Here is a 26,793-nt window from a genome sequence, read left to right on the forward strand (position 1 = left end):
AGCCTAACCTGGCCATCATCGTCTTCTGATAGGGTCATTCAATTCTATCATGAAGTGCAAACACTCATATGCAGTAACAATATTGTCGTTGGTAACCTTCCTAGCATAGAATTTATCTGTTCCTATGAGATAATATATGGAGGTACAACTTTCAGTCTGTTGGTCAGTATCGTTGATGCAATCCTTATATACTCTTTCCATTTTTATATACAAGGCCACAAACCCATATTACAGGTACCAAGGTAGAAACTAATGGCCACTTAAGCCAATGTTGCAAACTAGTCTTTTCTTCTCGCTTGACGTGTTAATTAATGTGTATTTTTTTCTCCAACGCACAACAAGACAACTCTCTCACTCCTCGTTGGTTTATTAATGCAATGCATTAAAACCAACCTTCTCACCCTCACATACATGCATTGGGTATTAATGTCCTCGGTTGGTAGTACAAGGCAAACCTCATAATTTTATTTCGATTGGTGTTAGTGGCCTTGTATAGCTGCAAATTGTAATTTTGATAGTGGCCTTGTATACAAAAATGAAGGGAGTATTACGTTTGGCTGCAACCTCCTTATCTGTAGTTTGGGTTGCCGGCGGTGGTACGAGCCATCCCCCTCCTCTGTTTTAAAAAGATTGAAGGATCTTAACATCAGAAGTGCGGCAAGCAGCAGGCATTCCGGAATTCTCCTTTTTTGGCCCCGGGTGAACATAGGCTCAAACATGATTGGAGGGGTCCTAGCTACGCCCGCCCGAATTCCTGCCAAGACTTTCTCTCATTAAAATTGATTTCCCTCACGACATCAGGATTTCCTAGATGAGGATTTGCCCTTTCAGTGTAATCGAAACAGCTAGTCTTATAAATGAAATCGTGATTACGCTAGATTGATCAGTCTGAACTGCCCTAGCTCTATTGGGGATGCAACCTTTGGAATCAGTACTATGTACATCTTGTTAATTGTCATCAGTCCATCCACTCCTATATATAAAGGACTAGTACGACAACCTACGTGAATTCTTCTCCACAAAGTACCCAGTGCCACCGGGAAAAGTGTGTCCCACACCTCTTTTTTCATTGAAAGGCACAAGCAGGTCCTTGTTCATCTCCGTCGTCAGCTTCCAAGGTACCACATCAATAACGCCTTGCTATATGCCGCTTAAAGTGTCATATAGCAGCATTCGCCCAGGCGTCCCTTTTGATGGCTAGCCCATTCTGGTACTGTTTTCCAAATCTTTCTGGGCTTGGCATTTGTTTTTCGGCCATTGGATTTTTTTTGTGTGGTTCGTTTTCTTGGAAATGGTTTTACTAAGTTTCCTGTGATTTGGGGGTATAAATGTATTTTCACTTTTCTATTTCTTTAGCCATTTGAATTTTTTGCATTTTTCTTTCTATTATTTCTTTTTAAATAAAGCCTAAATAATATGTATATAAATATTTTTGACAAAATATGAAAAAAAAATTCAAAAACACATGACCAATTTTAAAGTTTCATGAATATTATTTCTCATTTCATGAACAGTTTGTAAATTTTATGAACATTTTTCTAAAATGCATGATCATTTCTTAAATTATGTCAATTTTTTCCAAAAAGCATGGCCGCTTTCAGATTGTATGATTTTCTATAAATGGGTGAGTTTTTGAAAAATTCTCTGATTGTTTCTCAGTATACATGAACGGCTTGTTTTAAAAAATGTGCACACTTATTTAAATCACATGAACATTTTATAAAATTTTAAAAATAGGTGAACACTTTTAAAGATGTAGAAAAAATTTAGGCATGAAATGTTTTTAAAATTACATGAACATTTTCAAATGGTCCAAACATTTTGAAAATACATAAAATACAGTTAAATGTCATGATAATTTCTAAAATACGTGAATACTCTTGGAATATTCACTTTAGAAAATAAAAGTAAGAGAAAGAAATGAAAAGAATGCCATGGGCATATGCTCATGCATATGTACATTAAGATTCATTAATATGATTATTATGCATTTGGAGGTCTGTATGTCAGCCGTGTAAGATTACCATGATCTCATCATTTTGATAACCAGGCAGCACAACAATCTTTTTGAGGAATTTGTTCACACGTCGCTCTGCCTTTTTCATTGCAAACCCCTTTTGTGAGCAAGAAGTGTTGGGTGTGCTGCTGATTTGTTTCGATCCAAACCAGGAAATTGTTCTCTAAATTTGCATTTTTTTTTTGGCCATTGAAACTACCAATTCCCCTATAAAATGAAAACTATTTTACATCCTTTCTGGGCTCATTCAGGGGCCTTGCGAGCACCGGATATTTTTCAGGGCCCATACCAAGATTGCGTGCATTTTTCCTCTTTTTTTTTGTTGTTGTTGAGGGACTCCTGCTCTTCTTCTAAATTCGGCCTTAGAAAAAACCCATTCTACCTCCGGCCCATCAGCACCAATAGCGGCGCATGGCGGTCGCTGCCTCCACTCCGACACCACCGCCGGCTCTCCTTCCGGCGCAGGCGCCCTTCTCGCGCTGCCGCGGCCACCTCCCCCCTTCCCGACGCATATGCTTCAAACCGTGCCCATGCTGTTCTGCAGATTGATTCCTATAATCCTACTCTAGTTCGGTAGGCCATGATGGAGGCACGCCGAGTATTCTACGCGTGAATTTGATTCTAGGTATGTACTCCATACCTATAGAAAATTGGCTTGCGCAAAATATAGAATGTAGATCTGCACAGTACTCGCATATCCTGTTTTGACAGATTTTGAGTATGATGTCATTTTTATCAGTAGAACATATGACAAAGCAGCATTTGTACTCCCTCCGTTCCTAAATGTATGTCTTTGGAGAGATTCAACTATGGACCACATACGGAGCAAAATTAGTGAATCTATACTGTAAAATGCATCTATACCATAGTTTTAAATAGTCGGCTATAGCCCCGCTATAGCTGTTTGAGCATGTTGCCGCTAAATGATTTCATGTATAATTTATCGCTATAGCCCGCTATAGCCCAGGTATAACTGTTTTTAAGGGTCGCCGCTATATGCTATAGCTCGCTATTTAAAACATTGATCTAGATACATCCGTATGTGGTTCATAGTGAAATCTCTACAAAGACTTATATTTAGGAACGGGGAGAGTATAAAATAGTACCGTTCCACATAAATAAAATTTTCTCTATGAGATGGATTTGAAACTTGTGATTTTAGCGGAATAATAGTTCGCCGTGAGTAAGATACTCGGATGGTGTAGTTCTCTCAAAATATTTGTTTCGAGATGTGAAAATTATAATGGTTTTAGAGTTCGCTTGCTGTGAAAATCTTGTTCAATTCCCACTTCACCTGATCGTGCTCTGTGTTAATTTGGTTGGTACTTATAAGCTTCCTTTGATGCCATTTTCTGACAATCTGTTCTTGGTTCATAATTTACTACGGGAATTTATCATCTGTGAATGATATTACCAGTGGAGCTCTGTATTTTGTAAGCCCGCTTACTTGCAACGCTGACTTCTTGTGTTTGCGTGTCTAATCATTTGCCTTTACCAAATAGTACTACTCAAATGGTTAAGACCAAGTTTTTTCCAGAAGATAATTAACTCAGCCCCTGTCATCTGATGTAAGACATTTGCACCGAATATGTTGCAACTGTGCGGCACGAACTTTGGGACAAGTATATATGTAGCAGATAGACATTGAGAGAGCAATTTTCCGTCACTTGAAAATCAAGGAAATGAAAGTTAACATGCCCACCCATGACATGGGTGAAACATGGTAGTGCAATATAGAATAGTACAGTACAAGCGAATGAACCGATGCAAATCCATATATGAAAAGAAAAAGTCTGACGCAAACCCATAGCAAATAATCTCTACTGCTTGCACAGAGAGCTAGCAGGAGCTTGATGGCGCTATCTCCAAGTCTTGGTGCTTTATTTCACCCTGGAGTTCCCGTGCTTGTTTCACGAGGGAATCGAGGGTGTCGGCAGTGGCAGGCATGGCTGCTGTGGCAAAAACCATGGAGCTCTCGAGATCCATCATGGTATCTGAAACGCTGGACGGCGAGTCCATGAGGCTGTCCAGATTAGCTCGTTCGACACCTGTACTATGGCACCTGAGTTTCTGCATTGCTGCTATCACCATTCTAGTGGTAAGCTTCATCGCTATCAGGCTGTCAGTGGTGATGAGATCCCTGTTTAACTGTACCATCTTCAGCGCAAGGCTGAACACACCACATTCTGCTGGATCTCTGGCTTGATCTCTTCCTTCTCCCAGCAAAATTGCATCTAGATCAATGTTTAATTTGTCAAATGCCGTCACACATAGGGATAGCAGAGCAACATGCAGCTTGTGGTGTTTGTTTTGCTTAGGAGGGGACGATGTATCGTTCTTCTTCTTGTCGTTGTTGGTAATGCAACTTATGCTGCGAACCCTGCCCACACTACACAGCAGATTTGTTCCTAGTTCGGTATATTTGTTCCAAATTAGATTCTAGTTATTCCTCCAGCCCTGTACCAATTTTTCACAGTACTTACGCATCCAGAATATGAAATTCAGTAGCAGCATTACTGGGACAGTATTAACGCACATAACTGAACTTTCCTATTCAAGATGCAGATGAAACTTGTGATTTTAGTGCAATAATAGTTTGGCGTCAGTAGATTGCTTGGAGCTGTGAAACTTATAATGGTTTTAGAGTCCACCTGCTATGAAAATCTTGTTCAGTTCCCTACTTCACCTGATGATGCTCTGTGTTAATTCCCTTGGTACTTATAAGCTGCCTTTGATACTTTTTTCTGATAATCTGTTCCTGGTTCATATATTTACTGCAGGGATTTGTCATGTGTGAATGATATTACCAATGGAACTTTGTATTTTGTAAGTCCTTGTACTTGCAACACTGACTTCTTGTATTTGCGTGTTTAATCTGTTGCCTTTACCACATAGTATACTACTCAAATGTTAACACCAAGTTTTTTTTTCTTCAAAAAGATAATTAACTCAGCCCCTATCATCTGATCTAAGACATTTAATCGGGTATGTCACAACTGTGCGCCTGTGCCGCACAAACTTTGGGACAAGTATATGTTTAGCAGATAGACATTGAGAGGGTAATTTCCATCACTTAAAAATCATAGAAATAAAATGTTAATGCGCTCACACGATGAGACACAGAAAACATGGTAGTACGATGTAGTTTAATAGAATACAGTACAGGTGAATGAACATACACAAATCCATATATCAAAAGAAAAAAAGTCTGTCATAAATCCATAGCAAATAATCTAGCTTGTTTGCCCTGAGAGAGCTAGCTAGCTGCCACTATTTCCAAGTCTTGGTCCTGTATTTTGGCATGAAGTTGCCGTGCTTGTTTCACGAGGGAATGGAGGGTGTCGACAGTGGCAGGTTTCGTCATCGCGAAAACTATGCATCCCTCCAGATCCAACATGGTCTCTGAAACACTAGACAGGGAGTCAATGAGGCTCTCCAGATTAGCTCGGTCGACAGTGGTGCCGTTGCCCTCGAGTTTCTTCATTGCTGCTATCACCATCCTAGTGGTAAGCTTCATTGCTGTCAGGCTGTCGGCGGTGATGAGGTCCCTATTTAGCTGTACCATCTTTGTTGCAAGGCTGAATGCAACACATTCTCCTGGATCCATAGCTTGTCCCAGCGAAATTGCATTCAGATCAAGGTGTAATTTCTCACACGCCGTCACACAGAGGGATAGCAGGGCGACGTACAACTTGTGCTGTTCGTTTTGCCCTGGAGAGGATGAAGCATTCTTCTTCTTGTTCCTTTTCTTCTTCTTGGTTTCGCTTTGGCTTTCGATGTCAGTATCTGATCTGGCATACTCAGGCTTTTTTTCTTCTCCTGTTGACCCATGGCATATTTCTCTGAGTACCTGCAATGTTAATAACAATAGCGTAAAGTATGTATATTAGCATATATAGAATGAGTTGCTGTGGTTACTTCACAGTTGCAAAAACAAAATGTTGTAGAAACGCAAAGAAGGAAGTGTGCCAATTGTCATGAAAGGGGAATGATTGAATGACAGGCAAGAGGAATATTCACCTTGCTTGTATATAAATAACAGAAATAAAGAAAGAAAGGAGCGTGTGTGTGGGTACCTCTGGCATCACACCTGTAATGGTGTTCTTGAGTGTGCTGAGATATTCACCATCCTCAGCAAACTGAATACATAGATGCTCCAGAATTTCTGCAGCATTTTTTCTGCATGTGTCGTTGTCTCCAACTTGTAAAAGTATTTTAGCAAGATCACCAACAAACTCATTATGTTCCTCCTTGGGGAGGAGGGTGGCGACGCTTTTGCTGCTGAGAAACAGCAACACCAGTGTTTCGCCTGCAGTCTTTCTGATGGAGGTGTTGCTGCTATCACCATTAATGAAGATTCTCACGAGCACCTTAGTTAGATTACCTCTGTTTGCAGTTTCATCAATGCATAGATGCGTCAGGATCTGCATGGCCTTCATCTGCAGTTCCCCGCCTTTGCATTCTTCGCAGACAACAATTTTTTTCATAGTGCCGATTGATCCTTTGTCGCTTGAGATTTGTTGACGGAGGTCTGCCCCAGTGTCTCCCTTGGTATTCACAATTAGTCTAAGTATCACCCCAAGTGATCTCTCTACTACTTGAGTGGACCATGCACTATGACCTGCGTGGTGCACTATGTCGTAGATAACAGGTGCCATAATCTTGGAGACAAGATGTTTGGTGTTGCTTATGACTGTGCAGTTGTCCTCACTGCCTGCAAGTTTCCAAAGGATGTGCAGGCCAGTCAACAACAGCTCTTTGTAGCCATGGAACTGATTGGTTGTGCTCCTGTTGGCCTTAGATGACGATGGCCGATCGATGCCGTTGTCTGACTTTGACTTTGATGAAGAAGAAATAGCAGTAGCAGTGTTGCTGCTCTTACTAATTTTTTGCCTGCAATACATGATACTGAACTTCAAATTGTTGTGCCCCATAGCCACCAGCTCAGAGAATGATAGTTTATCCATGTCACTGTCTGAGTCTGACTCTGAGTCTGACTCTAAGTACTCTGGGTTTGACTCAAATGAAAAAGTATTGATGCTGCTGCGGCCTTGTTCCTGTTCTTGACAATTTTTTGTGTTTGGCGATGGTGCCAGAGTCATCACAGTGGCTTCTTTTCTGTTTGATGACGACGGCAATGACCGATATGGCTGTAATCGGCGGTATTCTTCAAAGGTGTTGATGAGTGAAGATACGCATTGGATCCCTCGCGGGAACTTCTCCAAATGAATCCTGCCAGCAACGTGCTCCACAATCCTCGCGGCGGCCTCCCGCACCTTTCTGTCGGATGAGCATTGCGAATCCAGTGTCTGAAGCAGTCTGTGGAGAATGCCTATGGAAGATGCAGACCCAATCAACCGTTTTATCATCCTGCGCTGCTGCACAATGATCTCCACACTCTTCTTGTTACTCTCCTCATTCCCCTCTTTCTTCTTCGTATCCTTTTGAACCAAAGGAGCTCCAGTCTTTTCCTCTAAATCTAACTGTTGCTGTTGCTTTTCTTCTTCTTGTTTGATCAAAATAGGAGAATGCTGCCGGGTGAGTAGTCTGTCCAGTATAAGTGCCCCGGAAAGATAGCTATGAGGCGACTTGGACTCCATGAGTTCTACAGCATATGTGATGAGGTTCCTCTCTCTGGCAGATGATATGTTCTTGAAGCACCCCTTCCTGACTTCGCCCAGGTAGCCTAAAACTGCACGGTCACCATCTTGGAAGCCGTATGCTTGGCTCACTTGTTTCACTACCCTCTCCTCCAAAAACAGCAACATGATTCTACACAGCCACAAGGCACTTTGGGCCACACACATGGTGTACAAGACGTTATGCGCCGGATCCATGTTTACTCTACCCTCATCCGTGTCGCCGTAATGGTCATGGTCCATTAGACCGCGTACCGAAATCCAAGCGGTGATGAGCATCCCAAGGAACAGGAAGAACGGCGCAGAGGCGATACACATGATCAACACCGTACTTTGAACCAGCGATAGAACTAGAAGAACGACTGCAACAACTCGATTCACCACTGCATCAGCCAGCTGCGAGTTGCTCGTCAATAGATTCTTCATCGTCAAGCTTGAGGACTGAGCACCATAAGGGTCGAACCTTTCAATGAAAGAGGGCTCAATCCTGTTGCACATGCATTCCAAGTTAGATACATGCTCGCTCTCTATATAAGAGAGTGACGAGAACAAGAGTTTTTTCTTTTGAGAGAAACGAAAACAAGATGAATGATGGGCCCTATGGAAGAAACCTAGAATATCACAATCCTCCGGTGGTCAGATGAATGATGGGCTTAAAAAAAGATAACAACGAGGAGGAAGGAAATCCTGATGACCAGAAATGGAAGAGAGAGATGAATCAGAACACTTGGTTTTGTGAGCCTGTTGGTCGCTGCTTTGGCTCACTTGTAGTTTCTCTTGGTGGTTGTTTGCTTTGTTTTGTTTTGATGTTTGTTGTTACCGTTTTGCTGCAGCTGAACCATTTTGTTATTTTGCACATGGATGCTAAAGCATGTTTGTTGTTCCGCTATCGTCTCATAGTGGAACCTGATCCATTTGGGATCGTATGGAAGAAAAAAAAACGAGAACAATATTAAGCAACAAAGAAATCTCCGATATACTCTCTTCTTTTCGTTACAAAGCCCACTGCAACGGTATCCTGGCAGGGTAGCCCCTCGAAAACCCCATCGCTCATGACATGGATAGGGAACGCGTGAGCGCCGGATGGAGTGCTCGAGCATACTCTCCATATTACGAAACTGATGTGCCACGTCATCCTAGTCTATCGAAAAAGGAAAGTATATGATCCCCAAACTTCATGCTACCCTGGTCAAGAGCCCGTGTGTATTTATTTGGGGTTTAAAAAAATAATTTAAAAGCTATAACTTTTGATTCGAGCTTAGTAATTTAGATCCGTTTTCATTGTTGGGTTTCTGATGATGAGTTCTTCAAAACTAGATCACATATGGTTAGGTTTCAACAAAGGTTTTTTAGAGCAATTTTGGTTGCTACGGAGGCAACTTTATTGTTATACGAAAATAACTACTTTTTATTGCCTAGTATGACTACCTATGAGCGAGGAATCCTTCTAAGTTTGTTACCATGGTACCAATTGACTAATTTCACCTGTAAGTAGCAATATAGAGAAGTAAAATCAGTTTTTTGGTCTAGTGGGACTGCCTATTAGGTAGTTTGTGTAAAAACGAGAAAATCACATGAAACATGAGGGGCCTTTAGTGCTACATGCAAGCAACTTTAATGCACTAAGTGTATCCGTGAATTTTGCTAACATTATCCCAACATGCCTATCGTTGGTAAGCTCAGTTGCCTAAAAATACTCCGAAATTGCCTACCATTGATGCCCAGTTGCCTTGTATTGGTAATAGTTGCATATCGATGATTCTTAGTTGTCTATAAATACTGTAAAATTGCCTACCATTGATGCTCAGTTGCTTGATATTGGTAATTAGTTGCCTACCATTGCTGCTCAGTTGCCTAACTTCGCAAATTAGTTGCCTACAATAGTATGAAGTTGCTCATCATTGTTCGTCTAAGTTGCCTACAAACACTCTGAAGCTACCTACCGATGATGCATAGTTGCTTGTCATTATTGTTTTAGTTGCCCACAATACATTGAAAAGTTGACAATCAGTGTTGCTAAGTTGTCTATCTATGAAATTAAGTTGCTTACTATACCGGAAAGTATTTAGTGCAACTAAAAATGATATTAAGCTATTCGCCAGTCATGGAAAGCAACTTAGGATAATGTTAGTCTATCTAAAAAACTAAGTTGCCTATCAACCTAGAGGCGAAGCTAGTTATGGTGGGAAACTTAAAGGTGAAGCTAGTTAACTTGATAGTCATTGTAGCCAATTTCAAAGGGTTTTTAAATGATCGGCAGTGATCCAACGTAGACTAACAGATAGTTGCTCCTATAACACTACATTTGCTTCTGTTTCATCCAAAGTTGCTCATTAAAAAAGTTAGTCGAAACATATTCAAATGGGATCTAGTTTTGAAGACCTCGCCACGGAGAACCTAGTGGTGAAAACATATCTTAATTTTGATGATCGGTTCAAAAGTTATAGCTTTTTGAAAATTTGAAAAATGCAAATTAAATGCGTGCACATGGGGTCAGGATCTTGCAGCGAAATTGCAGGACGGGTGGCCAAGCAGAGATGTGGTGGATGGGGTGCTTTTCCTGCGATTGGTTTTAATTCCACTGTGTATTAGAGACCACAAGCGGGAGAGAGATAGGCAGAAGACAAGAATATGTGATCCCTTGTCATCTAGCGCGTGCGCCAGCCAAAACAAGATCATGAAGCTGGATGATCTAGCATTTGCGACAAAACAATTGTGGGTGAATTCACGTGGGAAAAGTCCAGTAGCAGATCAATGAGGGGGTATTACCCACCTTCAGTAATGATAAAAAATTACCCACCTTATGTATGAGGATGACACCATGATCATGATGGAGGGGTTGGAATTTGATACTATCAACCTTAAGTTCCTACTCCTCTGCTCTAAGGCCATGTCGGGCCTTAAGATCAACTTCGAGAAGAGCGAAGTGGTGATCATGTATTACCCACGTGAAGAGCAACAACGGATTGTGGACAACTTAAATTGCAAGTTGTCCTCATTTTTTTTATCACCTACCTTCGGATGTCGATCGGTAACATTAGGATCATGATCCTAGACTTTGACCCGCTAGTAGGTTAAGGCTAAGCTGTGGTGCAGGAGGTTCACCTCCAAGGGGAGGAACACTATGGTCATCGACTCTTGCCTCTCGAGCCTCCCCATGTTTATGATGGGGTTGTATATCCTCCTAGAGGGGGTTCATGGCGCCTTTGAGAAGGAGCTCTTGCGCTTGTTTTGGCAGGGGGTCCAACGGGCGTTAGAAGTACCATATATGATGAAGTGGCTTGATATCTGCTTCCCCAAAGAATAGGGGGTCTGCGTATTCTGGTGTATTGGCCCACAAATGTGGCCCTCGTGCTGAAGTCGGGTTTGTCGGGTCCTTAGGGATGAGGGGGCTATGTTTTCAACTTATTAAATCTATGTATCTCCAAGCCCGCTCCCTATTAGGGTGTGATCATAAGGAGGAATCCTAGTTATAGGAATCCCTTCAGGTGATTAAGCATGAGATCCTCCTGGATACCGGCATCTCCATTCATGATGGAGAGGGTACCTTTTTTTGGCTTGATCCGTGGCTCGGTAGGATCTCGCTTAGCACCAACTTCTCGGCCCTTTTCGCGATTTGCTCCGATCCAATGCTCTTAGTAGATTCGGTGGTTTGCAGTGGGAACACTACTAGAAAAAGGGCTATAGATGGGATTGACACTAATGGCGCACCAGACAAGCGGTGCGCCATTAGTATATACTAATGGCGCACCACCTTCTGATACGCCATTAGAGTTGAAACTACTAATGGCACACCTGGCCCAGGGTGCGCCATTAGTATCAAAAAAATAGTTTTTTAACTAGTGCGCCTGTCCAAACATACTAATGGCGCATCCAGGCACAGTGCGCCATTACTAGTTGTAACTAGTAATGGCGCACCTGCCGGAAAGTGCGCCACTAATGTTGTTTTTTTATTATATTTTTTATTCCCTTTTTTGCAAAACTACTAATGGTGCACTGTTCCACAGTGCGCCATTACTAATTTAAACTAGTAATGGCGCACTGTGGGACAGTGCGCCATTAGTATTTTTTTTTTGTAAAACTACTAATGGCGCACCACCAGAAGGTGCGCCATTAGTAACCTGGATTACTAATGGCGCATCCAGAGTTGGTGCACCATTAGTAAGTGGGCAGCAACAAGATATTTTGGACAGCCTCTCCTACCCACACTCACTTTCCCCCCACTTCATTCTCTCCACCTCCTCCTTGTCTCGGGTGCCTCCTCTTTTTCACCTCATTTTCACCATAGATTCATTCAATTTAAGTGGTTAAATTACCTTGTTTTGATAGGTAAGTAAGGGGGGAAGCTATATTTATGTTGTTCTCCCTACAACAATGTGCACATGCACTTTTTATGGCCTAGCTAGATCTATATATGTTCGTGGGGTTGCATATGTTTGTGGTGTTGCATATGTGTTTGTGTTTGGAGGTGTACCGGTATTTGAAATGCGATAGTTGCCAATATTTTACCGGAATGTTGATTCATTTCCGTTTCGGCGAGAATTTTGGCATTAAGCATTCTTTTTGGTCCTATTTTTAGGGAAAGTCATGCCAAATTTTTTCTTGGTTCTAAAATATCGTTTGCTCTACCCCGCAGGCGACCGTGGTCCGCATGATGACCAAAGGCATCGTGAATAGGTTTTTGAGGTCCGCGAAAGCCGAGATGCTTCAAAAGAACGAGACGGAGATAAGATGTCCGTGTCGAAGATGCAAGCTGAAGAGCCTTATTGCGGACCCGGAATCCGGGCAGGTGCGGGACCACCTGCTCTTGCGTGGTTTCATGGATGGCTATCGGTGGCAAGGTGATGAAGATGACTACGAAGTCGTCCATGGGGGCCGGGCAAGAAATGAGGAAGGGCAGCAAGACAACCACCGCGGCTCAGGTGGGCGAGAAGACGAAGAATCCCCAGGAGATGATCACGACGGTGATGCTGTACACAGTCATCATGTAGAAGATGCAGGACATGATGATGAGGAAGATGCCGGAGCAGACGACGGGCATGATCATGAAGATGATGATGCCGGCGGAGCAGACGACGCTGGACCATCGATGGGCTGGGTGCAGGACCCTCATATTCAAGAGCTGCTTCTCAAGCAGACGGATATTGCAAGAGCTGCCGCCCGAGAGAAAGCCAAGATGGATCAACTTGAGTTAGACGCGGTTACTCCATTGTATGAAGGATGCAGGCCCGAGGATACCCGCCTGAAAGTAACGCTCATGGCTCTGGAGATGAAGGTAAAACACAAAATGACCGACGCATGCTTCGACGAGAACATGTCATTCTGGCACGAACGTCTTCCCAAGGGGAACAAGTGCATGAACAATTGCATCATTTATCGGGACGAGCACGTGGAGTCTACCATATGTCCGGTGTGCGGCGTCACTCGATACAAGAAGAGGAAGAAAGCTCCTCGAAAAGTGGTGTGGTACTTTCCGATCACTCCTCGTCTGCAGCGGTATTTCGCGGACCCTAAGGTAGCAAAGCTCCTGCGTTGGCACGCGGATAGGGAGGAGAAGAAGCGAGAAGATGACGCAAATGATCCGGAGATAGATAAAAAAGACAAGATGCTGAGTCACCCTAAGGATGCGAGCCAGTGGCAAGCGTTGAACTTCGAAGACCCAGAATTTGGGAACGATCCAAGGAACATCGTGCTGGGCGCGAGCACCGATGGAGTCAATCCGTTTGGCAGCCAGAGAAGCACACATAGCACCTGGCCTGTGTTTGTGTGGATGTACAACCTTCCCCCCTGGTTGTGCATGAAGAGGAAGTACATTCACATGAGTATGCTAATTGAAGGACCGAAACAACCAGGGAACGACATCAATCTGTATCTGGGGCTGCTGAAAGAGGAGCTTGACACGCTGTGGAAAACGCCAGCCAATACGTGGGACGCCGCAGAGAAAGAATATTTCCCTATGAGAGCCGCGCTGCTCACGACGGTGCACGACTATCTCGGTTACGGATATGTCGCGGGGCAGGTGGTCCACGGATTTTCTGGATGCGTCAGGTGCATGGATGACACAACGTATCGCCAGCTAGATAGAGATCCCGGGTCTTCGAAAATCGTGTTCATGGGACATCGAAGGTGGCTTCGCGACGATGACCCGTGGAGAAAACACAAGGATCTGTTCGATGGTGAAACCGAACCCCGAGACGCCCGCGTACGAGGACCGGCGAGGAATAGACGAGCTGTTGAAAAATTGGAAAGATTGCCCACTGCCGGGAAAGAAGCAAAAGGCGCCAGAGCCGGGAAAGAAGCGAAAGGCGCCAGAGCCGCTGCTGAAGGTATGGAAAACGAGGTCTGTTTTCTGGGACTTGCCGTACTGGAAGATCCACCGTGTGCCTCACAGCCTTGATGTCATGCATATCACGAAGAACGTGTGCGAGAGTCTGCTTGGTACCCTGCTCAACATGCCAGAGAGGACCAAAGATGGGCCGAAAGCAAGGGCAGACTTGAAATCAATGGGCATCAGGCAGGAGCTTCACACTATATATGATGATCATGATGATGATGATGATGATGATGATGATGAGGCGAAGCAAGACACGGAAAGTCGTCGCAAAGGTAAGAAGGCCAAGAAGACCGGAAATGACTACCCTCCCGCGTGCTTCACTCTAAGTCAGGAGGAGATCGAGCAGTTTTTCACCTGCCTCGTAGGAGTAAAACTTCCTTACGGTTACGCGGGGAAGATAAGCAGATACCTAGACCCAGCGAAGCTGAAGTTCAGCGGGATGAAGTCTCACGACTGTCACGTGCTGATGACGCAGATACTTCCAGTTGCAATCCGTGGGATCATGGACGCGCACGTCCGTGAAACCCTATTTGGCCTATGCAACTTTTTCGACGTCATCTCTCGGAAGTCTGTTGGCGTGAGGCAACTCAGAAGGCTACAGGAAGAGATCGTGGTGATACTATGCGAGCTTGAGATGTGCTTCCCGCCCGCATTCTTCGACGTTATGGTGCATCTGCTGGTCCATATCGTGGACGATATCATCCAACTCGGGCCGACGTTCTTGCACAACATGATGCCGTTCGAAAGGATGAATGGTGTCATCAAAGGATACGTTCGCAACATGTCACGTCCAGAGGGAAGCATAGCCAGGGGCTTTCTGACCGAAGAGTGCATCTCCTACTGCACCAATTATCTAGGCATCGAGAACCCCGTTGGTCTGCCCGTCAACAGGCACCTCGGCAGGCTCGCTGGATGGGGTCACCGTGACGGTCGTCGCGAAATGCATGTCGACTTCGAGGGTCGACTCGCCGACTTTGAAAGAGCAAACCTAGTCGCGCTACAACACATAGACGTGGTCGATCCTTGGGTGGTAGAGCACAAAACCTTTATTAAGAAGACGTACAATGACCGAGGCCAACAGAGGACGGACGGAGATATACTCAAAGAGCACAACTCATGTTTCACGCGTTGGTTCAAGCAGAAGCTTCTGTCGTACCCTTTACATGAGGATTCTTCCGCGGAAGAACAACTCATATTCGCCTTGTCACAGGGCGCCGAGCACAACCTGATGACCTATGAGGCGTACGATATCAATGGCTACACATTCTACACCGAGGCCAAGGACATGAAGAGCGATGTTTATCAGAACTCCGGGGTAACGATGGAATCCTACACCGGTAACGACAAGGACAGATACTACGGAAGGATCGAGGAGATCTGGGAGCTGAGCTACGCTGGAGAGAAGGTCCCGATGTTCCGTGTCAGATGGGCCAAGAGCGTCCTAAAAGAAGACCGGTATTTCACCACCATGGTTATACCCGAAGCCAAATCCAAGACCGCGGGCGCAAACGTCACCGCGAAAAATGAGCCATGGGTACTGGCTTCCCAAGTGGACCAATGCTTCTTCATTACCGACCCGTCAAAGCCCAGTCGTGTTGTCGTGAGGAGAGGCAAAAGGAAGATCATCGGAATGGATGGAGTAGCCAATGAGCAAGACTTCGACAAGTACGGCGACCCGAGGATCGAACATGACGACAATGATGAAGTAGCAGCATACACCACAAGAAGAAGCAGGACCACCCTACCTAAAGGACGTCCGTTCCACAGAAGAACTCCATTTGCGAAAAAGAAGGGCAAGAAGATTGTGAACAGATAGCTAGCTAAGATCGATTGTATTTAAATCGTAGCCTTCATTTCTCGATTGTATTTCATGGGCACTTTTTGAACTATCATGAATATTTTTAAATTTCATGGACACTCGATCTCGATCCCCCTCCATCTCGATCGCTATCCCACCTCGCCAGATCCGGTCCCCCTCGCCCCGAGCACCCCCCGGTCCACCGGCCGCCGCCGCCGACCCCCCGCACCCTTGATTCCCCTACTCAACCGCCGCCGCCGACCCCCCGCACCCCTCCCCTACTCAACCACCGCCGCCGACCCCACGCACCCCGCGCACCCTCCCCCGCTCCGCCGGCATTACTGTTTGATGATATTATTTAAAAAATTATTACTGTCTTATAAAAAAATATTACTGTTATGATTTAAACAAGTTTGAACATATTTAAACACAAATAAGTATCAAACAGCATTTTAAATGCATAAAAAAAATTGTGGAGCCTGGGAGTTGAACCCAAGACCTCCTGTTGTGAGAACTAGCTGCTAACCAGTCAAGCTAGTAGAGGGGACTTGGTGTGGATCAGGTCAGGTGGAAGATAACCTGTTGGCTCGAGCAGAAATCAAAAAAAAATACTAATGGCGCACCACGGTGAGGTGCGCCATTAGTATGGATGTACTTATGGCGCACCGAGGGGTGGTGCGCCATTAGTATTGTGCCATTGCCCCCATCCATATTTCCTCCCGGCCCCTCCATATCCCCTCTCTCTCCCTCGCCCTCGCCCTCGATCCCCTTCCCCTCTCCTCTCCCGACGCCGCCGCCCCGCCGCCCCTTCGTCCTCGTCTCCCCGCCGCCCCGTCGTCCTCGTCTCCTCGGCACCGCTCTCCCCGTCGCCCCACCGCCCTCGTTGGACGCCATCGCCCCGCCGCCCTCGTCGCCAGTGGCCCGGACGCCGCCCCGTCCACATCACCGTCGCCGGAGCACCACCACCACCCGGACCTCGTCGCACCACCACCACCCGGACCTCGTCGCCCCACCTCGTCGCCCCGTCCACACCACCGCCCCCGTGAGCTCCCCCTCCTCCTCTCCCCCTCTCCCCCTCTGTTGCTTGCTGCTTGCTGCTTGCTGCTTGCTGAAGAAATTTTTAATTTTTGTTACAATGCTGCTTGCTGCTTGCTGAAGAAATTTTTATTTTTTTAAAAAAATCTATGTGAGATATTCATAGCCATGAAGCATGTGATTAATAAGCATGCTCTTCAGTGGGAGTCCAGTGGTCAAGCTCGTCTCTCTTCTCGGGAGACCCATTGCTGATCGAATAAACTGATCTACACAATTAGTAACGCAGGCTTACAGTGAAAAACAAAACACAAACAAGCTAATTGTGTAGTGTAGCTTGCCCGGGTGAACCAATCCAAGCTTCTAGTGCAATCACTCCACAGCAACGACACGAGAACCAGGCATCTTAAGCAGAGCAGGCCGAATACATTTTCACTTAATTGAAGGCCTTCTCGTTTCCCACTTAATTGTTGAGAAAAAAGTAGCTCGACACATTCATTGTGCTTTAATATCTATTTTCTGCATCATATCAGGGTGACCGGAGAAATGCACCTACATATATATGCTCCTCCAACATCTTTGTGACACCATATATAGTGGACAATCTCAAGCTGTCACAACATAACTCAGGGAGGCAAGATCTGAACTGAGTTGGCTACCCAACGCTAAGTACACGCATATGCAACAATGTTGTTGTGTGGATCATACATAAACATGAGTACATACATACTACTAGGAGCCTACGAATTAACGTGAGGCATTGGGAACAAGAAAACATGAAGGGCACAAAGTACTTATATATTTTGGAAGCTCTTTGGCAGAATACTTTTTTATCCACTGCCCCTTATCTATCTACATCAGCGGCTGTCACAGAATTGAAGTGAGCGATGGCAGAAAACCCACTGATTGGTCCAAAGGACATTAGTTATTTATAGATCAAATCTGACAAAACAAGGACATTAGTTGGAGGTCACCTTTTTTGGGGGGTAGTTTTTGTTTGGAGATTGCAAATGTTCTGTATCTACGTTGTTTTGTACTCTCTCTGATCCATTAACAACATCATATTTGTTGTCTAACTGACCTTTTACTGCATGGTCTTCTAACACTGGACTAGTTGTTTTATTCTGATAGTGCTAGTGTTGATTTGGCATTTTACATTGTCTTCTGAATTTGTCTTTTCCCCTTGCTGCTATGTGGTGTGGTGAACTCAGACCTGCTTGCTGCTATGTGGTGTGGTGATTTCATACCTATGTGGTGTGATGATGCTGCTGCTGCTGTACTACTTGTGATGATGTTGCTGCTGTACTACTTGTGATGCTGCTGCTAGTTGTGATTTTGTCAAGTGATGCTGCTGCTACTTGTGATCTTCTAAAATGACCCCTTTCTCCTGAAACGTTGATTAATTTCCGTTTCGGTTGAGAAATGGGGCACTCCTAGGTCAAGAAAATTAGCAAAGGTCATGCCCAATTTTCTTGACCTAGAAGGTGCCCGATTCTCAACCGAAATAAAAATTAATTTGCTTTAGTGGTTGGATTAGTTTAGTATTTTTTTCACACACTCAGACACCCTTGCTTGCCATGTGTGTGAGAGAGATAGTGAGAGGAGACAAGAAGAAGGGGGTTAGGAAGATGTTGCCTGCTCATCAAAGCTAACCATCTCCCCCTTTTCACCCCTTTTCCTTTGTCTTTTGTGGGTTGCAAGGAAGCTACTGTCTTAGCTAGCTTAGCTTGTGCACAAAACCCAGTGTTACAATCTAGAAAATTAGCCTACAAAGATGAGGTCCCATGCTGGCTGTACCACTGCATCATGCAACAGTGCTTTCAAGATCCAAGGCAATATCACAAACATCATAGGCAATTTGACCAAACTCACAACCTTGTATCTTTGCAGCAACCAACTTTCTAGACACACCCCTCAAGAACTAGGTTGCCCTGAGAACGTGGACTTGGACCTTAGCAACAATACACTAACAGGTTCTATCCCAAAACACCTAGGCAATATCACAAACATCTCTCAATTGTTCCTTGACAATAACCAACTTTTTGGCGACATTCCTCGAGAATTAGGTTATTTGGTCAACTTAGAGATCTTGTTCCTTGACAATAACCAACTTTTTGACCAAACTTTGTTCCTATTTATAGAGAAACATGGCCAACAATGATGAGGCCGGGGGTTCGGGCGGCAAGAAATTCTGGGAGCTGACCCAAGAGATGGAGGAACAACCTCACTTGTATGAGGACGCCGCCTTCCCCACCGATCCTGAGACCACTGATGGTACCGCCGAGGATGACCCCACTGATGCCACCACTGATGGTGCCGCCGAGGATGCCACCACTGATGATGGCGGCGCACGCACAGATGGCAGCCAACCGAAGAGGCAACGGAAGGACCAGCGCCCGACCGTGCTCCGCACCCTCAAGGAGGAAGTTACTGAAGTGGACTCCAACGGGAATCCAACGGCGCCCGAACGAATAGTCAAGGGGTACTCGCTTCAGCTCGGGTGCATTCTCCGGAGCACCGTCTCGATCAACACCGAGAACCTCAGGCATCCTGACCGAGGGAATTTGCGCAACCTCCTCTTCACGAAGCTGCATGAACGATACAAGTTCCCCGCTGAATTTGAAAACACAAGCCTCAAAGGGAATAAAGTGAACAGTGCTGCCCTCACGAAGATGAGCATGGCCCTGTCTACTTGGAAAAGAAATGTGAAGAGAATGATCGAGAAAGGTGAGAGTTATGAGAAGATCAAGGAGAAAAATCCTTCGATCACCGAAGATGACTACAACGACTTCAAGATCAATTGCTCGAGCACCGCAAGCTCCGAATCAAGTAAGTGGGGGAAAGAAATGCGGGAGCTGAACTTAGGGGAACACACACTCGGTCCCAGCGGTTACAGAGTGGCGGAGCCTATATGGGACAAGGAGGAGGCGGACCGTGCCGAGCAAGGCCTACCGCCCCTCTTCGATAAATACGGTGACAAGCAGACCAGGAACTTTGTCAGGGCCCGGTACAAGAAGGACCCGAAAACAAAGGAGCTTACCACGGATCCGAAGACCAGGGCGCTTGAGCTTGTTCTGGTAAGGAATACACCCCCGCGTAATTAGCTCCATATGGTTGCATTCTAATTAATGAAGCCAAATTTCTAAATGGTTCACATTCCTTCCGCAGGCGACTGAAAGCAGTAGCGCGGGGTCGACTAAGAGCAACCCTTGGGACACCACTCTAAATAGGGCGTTGAATGTAATGAAGAACAAGGATAAGCTCAGTAAGCCGACGTCAGCTGGTCGTGTGGCCGGCAAAGGCTTGTCGACAAAATGGTCGTCATACTATAACATTGGTGGGCAAAAGGAGAAAAAGACCAGCTCGGAAAGCCAGGAGCGCGAGGTTCAAGAACTCAGGGCACAGGTGGCGCGGATTTCGGAGATTGTCCAAGAGCAAGTGCAACAACAACTCGGAGCAACGATCACCGCCATTGTGCCTACCTTGATCCAGGGGATTAGTGCGTGGATTGCGGGCGGCCAACAGGGGCCGCCCCCGATTCCTAGCTTCACGTCCAGCAACTCGCAGAACGCGATGGCGGGGCCATTGGTGTCTCCGGCGGAGGCGGCATTGGTGTCTCCGGCGGAGGCGGCACGGGAGCTTAATGCACCCGGGTGTACGCCGGTCGGCACCTCTGCAGCAAGCGGCCCCTCCGTCAACTGCACGCCCGCCGTTGGCGGTGCCTCGACATTAGCCGAGCTCGACGCCATCATCACAGTAACTAATTAAGCCTCTCTCGGCCGAGGACTTCATCTCCTTGCCTTTGACTGGGCATCCCTGACGCCCTACATGTTTTCGCAGGGCGCCGCCGACGTTCCGTGCACTCTCCTGCACTTCGTGAACAACGAGTTGGTCGATGTCGCCAAGGGCAAAATCGTTCAATAGGGCAACCCCTTGTTCCATGGTACCCAGATGCCACCCAACTTGTTTAGGGTTCAACTGGTTCGGGTGCTGCCAGGCTGCGACGAGTTGTTACCTCCGATTCGACCCGTCGGGGCCGACGATGATGACGTGATGACCCTCAGCGCTTGCCTGAGCTGGCCCCTGCTTTGGCCGAAGAGCCAGATTCGTTTGGGGGCGGGGGACACCACCCCAAAGACAACACCGCCAGTCGTGCCGCCGCCAAGTCGGCCCCATGGCAAGACCGCCGCAACGGTGCCGGACATCCCTATGCCACTGGATCCAAACATGCATATGGCACAGGATCAGAACGACGACGACGATACATTTGCCAACGTCGATCAGTACTTTGCCGATCATGGGTACGGTGGCGACTTCATGGGGCCTCCTTCTCAAGAACCCAACCCAAAAAAAGACGTGCGCGATCTAGCTGGTACCGCGGAGAAGCCAAGTTGCAACAGGCGTCGTCTGCAGTTCAGCTCTCAGGAGACGCCTCCAGCTGCCGACTTCACCGAGCCTCAGATAGGCGAGGTGCGAAATATGATCAGCCCCAACACACTCAAGAAGGCGGTCTGTGAGCAGAACTCGGTCCCATTACAGGAGAAGAAGAAGGCACGCAAAAGAATGACTAACAAGGGTGCGGGCCAGCCGGCACCGAGTACGATCCGTGCTCAGGACGGGCCACCTTCACCTGAGGATATCTCGAGGAGGGTGCATGTGGCGGGTAGGCCGATGCTACCGAGAAATATGCTCGATGCTGCAACCGGTGCTATGCGGAGTCTGCATGACAGTGTTCTTTCTTTGGAGAAGCGGCGTCTCGGAGAGAAGGATGTGGCATACCCGGTTTTCGCGGCCAAGGTGCCAGAGGGCAAGGGCTTTGTGGATAACTCCATCGGGGGTACGATCGTCCTGCGGTTTGATGACATCCACGCTATGTTGAACCTTCATCCGCTGCACTACACCTTCGTTCGGCTATTTTCGCTGAGTATGGAGATGCGGATCATTCGCGACAAGACCCCGGACATCGTGATAGTCGACCCCTTCTACATGCGTGCCAAGATCTTGGGCAGCGCTGGGGACCGGCAAGTCGCGAGTTCTTACCTCGAAGGCGTCATTCTGGCAAACCAAGATAAGGATAACTTCCTCGTGCCTTACTTTCCCGAGTAAGTCCTCCCCTCAACCGCCCCGTAACATATGAATTCTTAGATTTCGATCGTTTTTCTTTTAACATTCCGTGTTTTCTGCAGTGACACACATTGCACGCTCATCCTCCTAAGCCCCAAATATTCCATGGCCACGTATTTCGACCCGGACCGTCAGTCGAACGTAGACTACACAAATGTCAAGAAGGTTCTTGATGATGTTCTCCCCGGCTACGTCAAATCTGGAGGCACCTTCACCAGGCCTATTCGTAAGTACGGCAAGCACATGTTCTCCCACAATACGACGTTCTGCTGCGTCAAGCAGCCGCCTGGCGGTCAGAAGGGTGCCTACTATGCCATCCATCACATGCGGGCGATCGTACGGGACCATCATCACCTTCTGCTACCGAGTAGACTCAAAGATTGGGCCGCGAGCATGTCGGCAATCCAGGACGCGGACATCAGACAAGAATTCTTTCGCATCCAGTCGGAGTTTGCGGAAATCATCCATCAAGATGGCCTTCGTACCTCGGGGCAGTTCTACCTCAGAAATCAACCGTCCAACAGTGACATCGACACAATCCTACAAATGCAGGCTGACAACGCCCGTTCTTTCATGACTCCCACGATAGATGGCGGCTTCATCCACGCTCCGGTCCCTTGAGTCGAGTCGAAAGCAGTGATGCTGTGTCTAGTTCTGAAACATCGATTGGCTCATGTTGTAATTAAACTTTAATGAACTTGTAGTATGTCTCTTTGGTTTCGAGAGTCGTTCAACTTAAGATGTAATCGATGCTATTAATGTCTTGCTTTTCTCTACCGATTGTTCTGTTGCATACTTATATATTGCTTATGTATTGTCTGTGAATTGGTACTAACGTTTCGTTTGTCTACTGCATAGCGATGCCGTGGTATGTCGTGTACAAGGGTAAGGTTCCCGGAGTCTACGACGACTGGGAGGAGTGTCGGAGACAGGTTCACCGATTCAGCGGTAACAGTTACAAAGGGTACACCACTAGGGCCGAGGCCGAATCTAGATACACCCGCTATCTAGCGAGAGAGGGGAGGGAGCGTTGGAGGAACCGGATGAAGACGAGTTTCATCGTGATGATGCTCATCGTGATGACCGCAGCTCTCTTCTATGTGATGGTAGTTTAGATGATCGATATCGACTTGTAATGTGAAGACAAACTCGCGGTCTCGAGACTTGTAATATAATGTTCTATCCTTGTTCGGTCTTTTCAATTCGGAGACTAATATGATGAATTGTATTCGGAGACTAAAATGATGAATTGTATTCAGAGACTAATCTTCTATTGTATTCGATGAATCTGTTGTTGATGTGTGCTGTTTATATTTTGTCCAATTATACATTTTGTAACCTGTGCAAAAACAGAAAATTAAAAAATAAAAAAACCTAATATTCATACTAATGGCGCATCACATCATAGTGCGCCATTAGTATGCCAAAGGATACTAATGGCGCATCATTAAACAGTGCGCCATTAGTATGCCGAAGTTACTAATGGCGCATCTTGTTGTCGTGCGCCATTAGTATGCCAAAGCACCTGGGTATACATGGCCCCCTGAGAGACATACTAATGGCGCACTGTTGTATATACTAATGGCGCATCTGAGGTGCGCCATTAGTATACCAGATACTAATGACGCACCCGTGGTGCGCCATTAGTAAAATATACTAATGGCGCACCACTAATGCGTCATTAATGGTCAAATTAGGTGCGCCATTAGTAGGCCTTTTCCTAGTAGTGGAATGAGAACATCTCGTTCCAACAAACATTCAGGCCCGAGGAAACTTAGCATGGACCAAGTTATGGCAGGCCCTTTCGGTTTCGCCATTGGCAACCCCAGACGCTGTGTCGTGGCACCTTGCCCCCTCGGGGCTCTTCTCTATCGGGTTGGCATACCACACTCTATGTCGGTCCAAGACCCATGCTTGGTCCACTCCTTTGTGGAAAGCTCCACTACCACTGAAAACAAAGTTTTTGTATAGCAGTTGCTCTATGACCGCCGCCCGTCGGGTACAGAGGTGGGAAAGAGACATTGACTTGGCAATGACCTTTGTCCCCTTTGCTTGTCCCGCCTCCCGTGTCTTGTGGAGATTTCTCCATGAGGCCAGTGGTAGGCCTCAGGACTGGGCGAATTCTTAGATCTCCACGTGCACCGTAACGGAAAGAGGAGGCGTATCTTCTGGTTGGTGCTCGCGGCTAAGGCTTAGACCTTATGATTACGCATAATAAGATGGTCATTGAGAGGGTCTTCTTGCAACGTGGTTTGATTTTGTGTTTAAATTCTTGGTATTTTTGCAGCAGTTGCACCCGCTTTGTAGGCGGCGGGACAGAGGCCGGCTAGGTGCCATGCTGGATGGTCTTTAGGTGCTCGATTGTTAATTCACCTCACCCTCTAGCTAGCACTTGATTCCTCGTCTCCGAGGAGTCACACAACGCCTTTCCTTTTCACTTTTGGGCATGTCTTGCGTTGTTGCCCCATCAAACCTCTTGTTTACTTTCCTTGTACTTGGATCACTTGTTGTTTGGATGTGGCTGGTGCGTTCTTTATAAAGTAGGGAGAATGCCTATCACGAGAAAGGCCCAATAATGGATCGCGAGAAAGTCGTGATGGGTTTGTGCTTTGGGCCCCTCCCGCTCCTTCCGAAGCACCATTCGACCCTTGACAAGACACATCACCAATAGTACGGTCCCCAAACTTTTCCAATTCTCGGTGTTTGCTCATGCCCTTTCCCGCCCGTGATCTCGCCTATATAAACGCCCTCCACTCTCGTATGCACATCCTAGCCCACCTATGGACGCTCCACCGCTCCCAGCGATACACCCCGCGTGCCCTACCTCTCTCTCACACCAAAAACCCACCACTCCGCTACTGCCCACCCTTTCCCCAAGTCCCCACCTTGCCACCGCCCCAATGGTTGCGGAACTATGCATGTGCCCCGTCCTGGCCTGCCTGCCTCCTGGTGTTTTAACCGAGTGGTGGTGGAGGAGGAGCCCCGCTCCTCCCCTTGTTGCATGTTTTCCGCCAATGCTTCTTGTCGCGTGCCCTTCTTCACCTGCACCGTCATCGACATGGCCGCCGCCTGGGTTCAGCGATGAGGAGGACATGGAGTTCAACTAGACAACGACACCACGGTTTAGCAACAACAACTCCAAGCAGTGCGTGCATCATCCACTGCCCGCCCAATCCATCGAGGCCTATGAAGCCACAAAGGCATGGTATCAGTTTTGCTTTCCTAAGACCTCGCACCCTAGTTGTCGCTGTTAGCCCTAGCCCTAGCCGCCCCTGCTCATGGACTTTGACTCCTTTGGCTTCTCTCCCCACTCGCCAATGGCCTCCGACCACACCAACCCGTTCACCCCAGCAGCGCCTCGCCCCGCTGTCGCGATCGCCACTACTATCCAACTCATCAACATCCGCAACCATGTTGTCGCCATCATCGACTTTGACGAGTCCAACATCTTCATCTAGAAGGCCTTTGTCAACCTCACCTTCCAAAAGCTCGGCCCTCTCGATCATGTTAGACGACTCGGTCGACGCTACCATGATGCTCGGTGATGTTGGTGGAGTTAGATCGACCAATGCACCGTTCATGGCTATACACCACCGTCTCAAAAGACACCCTTGAGATCATCATCCAAACCTCCGACTCGACCGAGCATGTCTGGACAACCATCACCACCCTCTTCCTCAACAATAACCTCCGGCGCACCATCTTCACAAAGCGCAAGTTTCACAACCTCGTGTAGGGCGATCTGATCGTCACTGCCTCCGCCAGTCGTTTCAAGTGTTTATTTGATACCCTTCGTGGTGTGGGTTTCTATATCAACACTCATGACATGCTTCTCATCCTCATCAATGGGCTCAACGGCGACTCCAGCCACTCCATGTCCGCCCTCACCATCAGCCCTGCTGGTCTCACCTTCACCCGTGCCCACCGTGTACTCCTCCAGGAAGATTGTCACCTTGCCCGTAATGCTGAACACGTCTAGATGACGATGCTCATCGCCAACCTCCCCTCCTGATCCTCGCTCCCCCGCACCTCCTACTACCATGCTCGCAGCCCTGGCAAGGACTGGAAAGCAACAACCCCAGTCGGGAGGCGGCGCGCCACCTGGCGATCCCAAACCCACCACCACGCGGGACGCTCCCTCGCTGTTCTGGCCCGCCAGAAGCTATCCAATATCCGGTATACTCGAGGCATGGCCACCCAATTGGCATGCTTCCGGCGCTGGTCTCCTCGGCCCATGCCCCGATGTCTCCACATCTCACACCTATGCCACCCACCTCGGGCAGCCATGTCTCGGCTACGTGCCGTCGTACCCGGGCTATGGTCCGCCCCTGCAGCCTCAATGGACAACATGGGACCAGAGCAGCTCCACGCCACCCTAGACAATTTCTCCCTCCAGCATAGCAGTGTCGGAGGCGGCCGCTCCGACTGGTTCTTCGACACTGGCTCTTCTTCACACGGGGCCAACAACCACGGTATCCTCTCTTCTTCCTCCCTTTCCTTCACATCGTCTTCTGTCATTGTCGGTAATGGTGCCTCTCTTCCTATCACCCACACAGGCACCGCTACCCTTCCCACCTCCTCCCCAATTCACTTACGCAATATCGTTGTCATTCCTAATCTTATATAAAATTGATTTATGTTTGTTCTTTAACTCGCACAAATCCTATCACTGTTGAATTTGATGAGTTTGTTTTTTCTGCCAAGGATCGTCGTACACAAGAGCTGATTCTCCGATGTGATAGCTCGGGCGGACTCTACCCACTTGTCTCCGGACCTTTGGCTTTCCTCTTGTAATAAATCACCCCCTATGACATGTCATGCTTAGATTGGGGAAGCACGTTCGTTTCCC

At 47.0% G+C, this 26,793-nt stretch overlaps 1 protein-coding gene across 1 annotated transcript in view; it reads right to left on the reverse strand.

The window, feature by feature from the left end:
* Nucleotides 1-5,273: 5,273 nt before the first annotated feature.
* The window catches only part of LOC147988534 (uncharacterized), a 30,668-nt gene continuing 9,148 nt past the window's right edge, over nt 5,274-26,793 (reverse strand). Inside the window, exons 2-3 of the mRNA XM_087542492.1 lie at nt 6,094-8,143; nt 5,274-5,867 (exon numbers count right to left, since the gene is read on the reverse strand). Of these exons, the coding sequence (XP_087398618.1) occupies nt 5,274-5,867; nt 6,094-8,143 (2,644 nt within the window). The remainder of the gene's footprint in view (nt 5,868-6,093; nt 8,144-26,793) is intronic.

The sequence above is a fragment of the Triticum urartu genome, chromosome 1A (assembly GCF_056163025.1).
Source record: "Triticum urartu cultivar PI428250 chromosome 1A, HENAU_Tu73, whole genome shotgun sequence".
NCBI classification, from domain to species: domain Eukaryota; kingdom Viridiplantae; phylum Streptophyta; class Magnoliopsida; order Poales; family Poaceae; genus Triticum; species Triticum urartu.